The sequence below is a fragment of the Callionymus lyra genome, chromosome 12, assembly GCF_982586985.1.
Source record: "Callionymus lyra chromosome 12, fCalLyr1.hap1.1, whole genome shotgun sequence".
Lineage (NCBI taxonomy): Eukaryota > Metazoa > Chordata > Actinopteri > Syngnathiformes > Callionymidae > Callionymus > Callionymus lyra.
Genome location: NC_141829.1, coordinates 2,722,897 through 2,730,396, shown reverse-complemented (window position 1 = coordinate 2,730,396; position 7,500 = coordinate 2,722,897). Strand labels below are relative to the sequence as shown.

Genomic DNA, 7,500 nt, shown 5'->3' with positions numbered 1-7,500 from the left:
CGTGTCAAGTACATGTCAATTACATGTCAAGTTCATGTCAAGTACATGTCAAGTACATGTCAAGTTTATGTCAAGTACATGTCAAGTACATGTCAAGTACATGTCAAGTACGTGTCAAGTACATGTCAAGTACATGTCAAGTTCATGTCAAGTACATGTCAAGTACATGTCAAGTTTATGTCAAGTACATGTGGAGTACATGTCAAGTACATGTCAAGTACATGTCAAGTACGTGTCAAGTACATGTCAAGTACATGTCAAGTTTATGTCAAGTACATGTCAAGTACATGTCAAGTACATGTCAAGTACATGTCAAGTACGTGTCAAGTACATGTCAAGTACGTGTCAAGTACATGTCAAGTACATGTCAAGTACATGTCAAGTACATGTCAAGTACGTGTCAAGTACATGTCAAGTACGTGTCAAGTACATGTCAAGTACATGTCAAGTTTATGTCAAGTACATGTCAAGTACATGTCAAGTACATGTCAAATAGTGTCAAGTACATGTCAAGTACATGTCAAGTACATGTCAAGTACGTGTCAAGTTTATGTCAAGTACATGTCAAGTACATGTCAAGTACATGTCAAGTACATGTCAAGTACGTGTCAAGTACATGTCAAGTACATGTCAAGTTTATGTCAAGTACATGTCAAGTACATGTCAAGTACATGTCAAATAGTGTCAAGTACATGTCAAGTACATGTCAAGTACATGTCAAGTTTATGTCAAGTACATGTCAAGTACATGTCAAGTACATGTCAAGTACATGTCAAGTACGTGTCAAGTACATGTCAAGTACATGTCAAGTTTATGTCAAGTACATGTCAAGTACATGTCAAGTACATGTCAAATAGTGTCAAGTACATGTCAAGTACACGTCACTCACTGAGCTGCATGGAGGTTCTGCTCTGGTTCACTGAGTTGGATCTCAGGCAGTTCTTGAGCTGAGCAGCTGCGCTCTGAGGAGAAGAAGCAGGACTGGAGGTGTTGACGGGCGAGTGGACCAGAGGAGTGTTTGGCCGAGAAGATGAAGGTCCAGGAGATCCTGGAGACGACAGGTCGGACATCTTGGATCCTCCTCCAGGACTAGACAAGGATCCTCGTGGAGCTGCAGACGTGAACGGAGCTCTGTGGACAGATGATTGACAGGCGGGGTGTCATGTGTGTTCAGAGTGCGATTGTGTGTTGTGGTGTGTGTACGTGTGTAGTGGCTGTGTGTGTATGTGTATGTGTGTTGTGATGGTGTGTGTATGTGTGTGTGTTGTGGTGGTGTGTATATGTGTGTGTGTTGTGGTGGTGTGTATATGTGTGTGTGTTGTGGTGGTGTGTATATGTGTGTGTGTTGTGGTGGTGTGTATATGTGTGTGTTGTTGTGGTGTGTATATGTGTGTGTGTTGTGGTGGTGTGTGTTGTGGTGGTGTGTGTATGTGTGTTGTGGTGTGTGTATGTGTGTGGTGGTGTGTGTGGTGGTGGTGAGTGTATGTGTGTGTGTTGTGGTGTGTGTATATGTGTTGTGGTGGTGTGTGTGTTGTGGTATGTGTATGTCTGTTGTGGTGTGTGTATGTATGTGTGTTGTGGTGTGTGTATGTGTGTTGTGGTGTGTGTATGTGTGTGTGTTGTGGTGGTGTGTATATGTGTGTGTTGTTGTGGTGTGTATATGTGTGTGTGTTGTGGTGGTGTGTATATGTAAGTAAGTAAGTGTGTTGTGGTGGTGTGTGTATGTGTGTGTGTTGTGGTGGTGTGTATATGTGTGTGTGTTGTGGTGGTGTGTATATGTGTGTGTGTTGTGGTGGTGTGTATATGTGTGTGTGTTGTGGTGGTGTGTATATGTGTGTGTTGTTGTGGTGTGTATATGTGTGTGTGTTGTGGTGGTGTGTGTTGTGGTGGTGTGTGTATGTGTGTTGTGGTGTGTGTATGTGTGTGGTGGTGTGTGTGGTGGTGGTGTGTGTATGTGTGTGTGTTGTGGTGTGTGTATATGTGTTGTGGTGGTGTGTGTGTTGTGGTATGTGTATGTCTGTTGTGGTGTGTGTATGTATGTGTGTTGTGGTGTGTGTATGTGTGTTGTGGTGTGTGTATGTGTGTGTGTTGTGTTGGTGTGTGTTGTGGTGGTGTGTGTATGTGTGTTGTGGTGTGTGTATGTGTGTGGTGGTGTGTGTATGTGTGTGGTGGTGGTGTGTGTATGTGTGTGTGTTGTGGTGTGTGTATGTGTGTTTTGTTGTCGTGTGTATATGTGTGTGTATTGATTTTAAAGCCACATGAACTACAGCATGAGTTTTAAACTCAAGGATTTTCAAAATAAGAGTCGTCTCTTCAGGTTCAAACGATGGTGGATCTGTCGTCATGGAGACGAGACGATGACGACAGTTTGAGTGACAGCAGGATGTGGGTCATGTGACAGCAGGATCATGTGACTCACCTGGACACCGGGGTCACGTAGTTCCCTGGAAAGACTCCTGAGGCTGCAGATCTGAGCGACGTTCCCTTGAACCATCCGTCCTGACATTTCTCCGTCACTCGGTACATTTCACCCTTTTTCAACTCCAGCTCGTCGGCTTTCTGAGGCTTGTAGGCGTAGAGAGCCAAGTATCTGGTACATGATAGTACACGAGTTATATACTGTATATGTATTTACTGTGTTTTATGTAGAGAGCCAAGTATCTGGTACATGATAGTATACAAGTTAATATATGTATTTACTGTGTTTTATGTAGAGAGCCAAGTATCTGGTACATGATAGTACACGAGTTATATACTGTATATGTATTTACTGTGTTTTATGTAGAGAGCCAAGTATCTGGTACATGATAGTACACGAGTTAATATATGTGTATTTACTGTGTTTTATGTAGAGAGCCAAGTATCTGGTACATGATAGTACACGAGTTATATACTGTATATGTATTTACTGTGTTTTATGTAGAGAGGCAAGTATCTGGTACATGATAGTACACGAGTTATATACTGTATATGTATTTACTGTGTTTTATGTAGAGAGCCAAGTATCTGGTACATGATAGTACACGAGTTAATATATGTGTATTTACTGTGTTTTATGTAGAGAGCCAAGTATCTGGTACATGATAGTACACGAGTTAATATATGTGTATTTACTGTGTTTTATGTAGAGAGCCAAGTATCTGGTACATGATAGTACACGAGTTATATACTGTATATGTATTTACTGTGTTTTATGTAGAGAGGCAAGTATCTGGTACATGATAGTACACGAGTTATATACTGTATATGTATTTACTGTGTTTTATGTAGAGAGCCAAGTATCTGGTACATGATAGTACACGAGTTAATATATGTGTATTTACTGTGTTTTATGTAGAGAGCCAAGTATCTGGTACATGATAGTACACGAGTTATATACTGTATATGTATTTACTGTGTTTTATGTAGAGAGCCAAGTATCTGGTACATGATAGTACACGAGTTAATATATGTGTATTTACTGTGTTTTATGTAGAGAGCCAAGTATCTGGTACATGATAGTACACGAGTTAATATATGTGTATTTACTGTGTTTTATGTAGAGAGCCAAGTATCTGGTACATGATAGTATACAAGTTAATATATGTATTTACTGTGTTTTATGTAGAGAGCCAAGTATCTGGTACATGATAGTACACGAGTTATATACTGTATATGTATTTACTGTGTTTTATGTAGAGAGCCAAGTATCTGGTACATGATAGTACACGAGTTAATATATATGTATTTACTGTGTTTTATGTAGAGAGCCAAGTATCTGGTACATGATAGTACACAAGTTTTATACTGTATATGTATTTACTGTGTTTTATGTAGACAGCCAAGTATCTGGTACATGATAGTACACAAGTTAATATATGTATTTACTGTGTTTTATGTAGAGAGCCAAGTATCTGGTACATGATAGTACACAAGTTAATATATATGTATTTACTGTGTTTTATGTAGAGAGCCAAGTATCTGGTACATGATAGTATACAAGTTAATATATGTATTTACTGTGTTTTATGTAGAGAGCCAAGTATCTGGTACATGATAGTATACGAGTATATATATTTATTTACTGTGTTTTATGTAGAGAGCCAAGTATCTGGTACATGATAGTACACAAGTTAATATATATGTATTTACTGTGTTTTATGTAGAGAGCCAAGTATCTGGTACATGATAGTACACAAGTTAATATATGTATTTACTGTGTTTTATGTAGAGAGCCAAGTATCTGGTACATGATAGTATACAAGTTAATATATGTATTTACTGTGTTTTATGTAGAGAGCCAAGTATCTGGTACATGATAGTATACGAGTTAATATATGTATTTACTGTGCTTTATGTAGAGAGCCAATTATCTGGTACATGATAGTACATGAGTTAATATATATGTATTTACTGTGTTTTATGTAGAGAGCCAAGTATCTGGTACATGATAGTACACGAGTTAGTATATATGTATTTACTGTGTTTTATGTAGAGAGCCAAGTATCTGGTACATGATAATACACGAGTTAATATATATGTATTTACTGTGTTTTATGTAGAGAGCCAAGTATCTGGTACATGATAGTATACAAGTTAATATATGTATTTACTGTGTTTTATGTAGAGAGCCAAGTATCTGGTACATGATAGTATACAAGTTAATATATGTATTTACTGTGTTTTATGTAGAGAGCCAAGTATCTGGTAAATGATAGTACACAAGTTAATATATGTATTTACTGTGTTTTATGTAGAGAGCCAAGTATCTGGTACATGATAGTATACAAGTTATATATATGTATTTACTGTGTTTTATGTAGAGAGCCAAGTATCTGGTACATGATAGTACACAAGTTAATATATGTATTTACTGTGTTTTATGTAGAGAGCCAAGTATCTGGTACATGATAGTACACGAGTTAATATATGTGTATTTACTGTGTTTTATGTAGAGAGCCAAGTATCTGGTACATGATAGTATACAAGTTATATATATGTATTTACTGTGTTTTATGTAGAGAGCCAAGTATCTGGTACATGATAGTATACAAGTTATATATATGTATTTACTTTGTTTTATGTAGAGCGCCAAGTATCTGGTACATGATAGTACACAAGTTAATATATATGTATTTACTGTGTTTTATGTAGAGAGCCAAGTATCTGGTACATGATAGTACACAAGTTAATATATATGTATTTACTGTGTTTTATGTATGTGTGTGTTTATATGTGTGTTTTTTTATCTATGTTTTTATATGTGTGTGTTTATATGTGTGTGTTTATATGTATGTTTTTATATGTGTGTTTATATGTGTGTGTTATATGTGTGTTTTTATATGTGTGTGTTTATATGTGTGTGTTTATATGTGTGTTTTTATATGTGTGTGTTTATATGTATGTTTGTATATGTGTGTGTTTATATGTGTGTGTTTATATGTGTGCGTTTATATGTATGTTTTTATATGTGTGTGTTTATATGTGTGTGTTTATATGTGTGCGTTTATATGTGTGTGTTTATATGTGTGTTTTTATATGTGTGTGTTTATATGTGTGTGTTTATATGTGTGCGTATATATGTTTGTTTTTATGTATTGTGTGTTTATATGAGTGTGTTTATATGTGTGTTTATATGTGTGTGTTTATATGTATGTTTTTATATATTGTGTGTTTATATGTGTGTTTTTATATATTGTGTGTTTATATGTGTGTGTTTATATGTGTGTTTATATGTGTGTTTATATGTGTGTGTGTATTTTTACTTTTTCATAAAAAATGTTGTATTAAATTTCTTCTGCTGTTTTCATCTCATTTCAAAAGTCAGGCGGGTTTTTTAAATCGATTTGTTTTTATTATAATTGAATTTTTAAAAACATTTAAAAATGTAAAAACTTTTATGTCGTGTTTTTATATTTTGTGTCTTGAAAGAAAAACTGGTTTAATTTTAAACTTGAGACGTGATTTAATTTTTATTGATAAAGTTTTGAGTGTTTGTGTATTTTCTTGATCAACATGAAGTTTTCCGTTCATATATAAATACTCTTGAACAAATACTTTGACGCTGCAGTTGAAACCATAAAGTAAACATGTGCAGCCTCTGTGTTGCCATGGCAACAGATGAAGAGACTCTCTCCTCCTTCCATAGCAACAGACGATTGTTGTTCGAGACGAGATCAGAGAGAACACATCAGTGTGTGTGTGTTTGTGAGTGTGTTTGTGAGTGTGTGTGAGTGTGTGTGTTTGTGAGTGTGTGTGAGTGTGTTTGTGTGTGTGAGTGTGTTTGTTTGTGTGTGTTTGCGAGTGTGTTTGTGAGTGTGTTTGTGAGTGTGTGTGTTTGTGAGTGTGTTTGTGAGTGTGTTTGTGAGTGTGTGTGTTTGTGAGTGTGTTTGTGTGTGTGTGTGAGTGTGTTTGTGTGTGTGAGTGTGTTTGTTTGTGTGTGAGTGTGTTTGTTTGTGTGTTTGTTTGTGTGTGTGTGTGTGTGTGTGTGTGAGTGTGTTTGTTTGTGTATGTTTGTGTGTGAGTGTGTTTGTTTGTGTGTGTTTGTCTGCGTGTGTTTGTGTGTGTGTGATTGTTTGTGTGTGTGTTTGTTTGTTTGTGTGTGTTTGTTTATGTGTTTGTTTGTTTGTGTGTGTTTGTTTTTGTGTGTTTGTCTGTGAGTGTTTATTTGTGTGTGTGTTTGTGTGCGTGCATGCATGTGTGTTAATGTGTTTGTGTGCGTGCGTGAGTGTTTATGTGTGTGTTTTTGTATGTGTGTGTGCGTGTTTGTGTGCGTTTGTGTTTATGTGTGTGTGTGTGTGCATGTTTGTATGTGTGTGTGCATGCATGCGTGTGTGTTTATGTGTGTGTTTATGTGTGTGTGTGTGTGTGTGTTTATATGTGTGTGTGTGTGTGTGTGTTTATATGTGTGTGTGTGTGTGTCTGTGTTTATGTGTTTATGTGTGTGGGGGTGTTTGTGTGTGTGTGTGTGTGTGTGTGTGTGTGTGTGTGTGTTTGTGTGTGTGTGTGTGTGTGTGTGTGTGTGTGTGTGTGTGTGTGTGTGTGTGTGTGTGTGTGTGTGTGTGTGTGTGTGCTTCATATCCTGCAGCTTCATATCAGAACAACATTTCAAACGATCTCGTCTTACGAGCAAAAAACACATTTTTCATCATGATAGTGTGACAGAGGAACATCAACATGAAACACACAATACTACACACGAACAGCTGTTCATGAGCAACACAAAAGTGCGAACCTTGATAAAGAAATCCCCATCACAATTCTTCAAAATATTCATGGATCCTGATGGTCAGTAGCTGTATTATGTTGCCTTCATCTGTGTGTGTGTGTGTGTGCGTTTGTGTCTGTGTGTAGCTGTGTGTTAGTGTCTGTGTGTAGCTGTGTGTTTGTGTCTCTCTGTTTTTGTCACAGTTAACGGTTCGAGTCGTGACTCACATGTTGAGTGACAGGTGTCAAGAGAGTCGTGACTCATACGTTGAGTGACAGGTGTCAAGTGAGTCACAGTGAACGGTTCGAGTCATG

The 7,500-nt window shown here is 37.0% G+C and overlaps 1 protein-coding gene across 2 annotated transcripts in view; it reads right to left on the bottom strand.

Moving 5' to 3' along the window:
• The window catches only part of LOC148067991 (E3 ubiquitin-protein ligase SH3RF3-like), a 94,593-nt gene that overhangs the window by 13,043 nt on the left and 74,050 nt on the right, over positions 1-7,500 (bottom strand). Inside the window, exons 6-7 of one of the 2 annotated variants that reach the window (XM_087804750.1) lie at positions 2,420-2,590; positions 890-1,131 (exon numbers count right to left, since the gene is read on the bottom strand). In XM_087804750.1, the coding sequence (XP_087660876.1) occupies positions 890-1,131; positions 2,420-2,590 (413 nt within the window). The remainder of the gene's footprint in view (positions 1-889; positions 1,132-2,419; positions 2,591-7,500) is intronic. The other variant, XM_087804749.1, reaches the window with a different exon arrangement.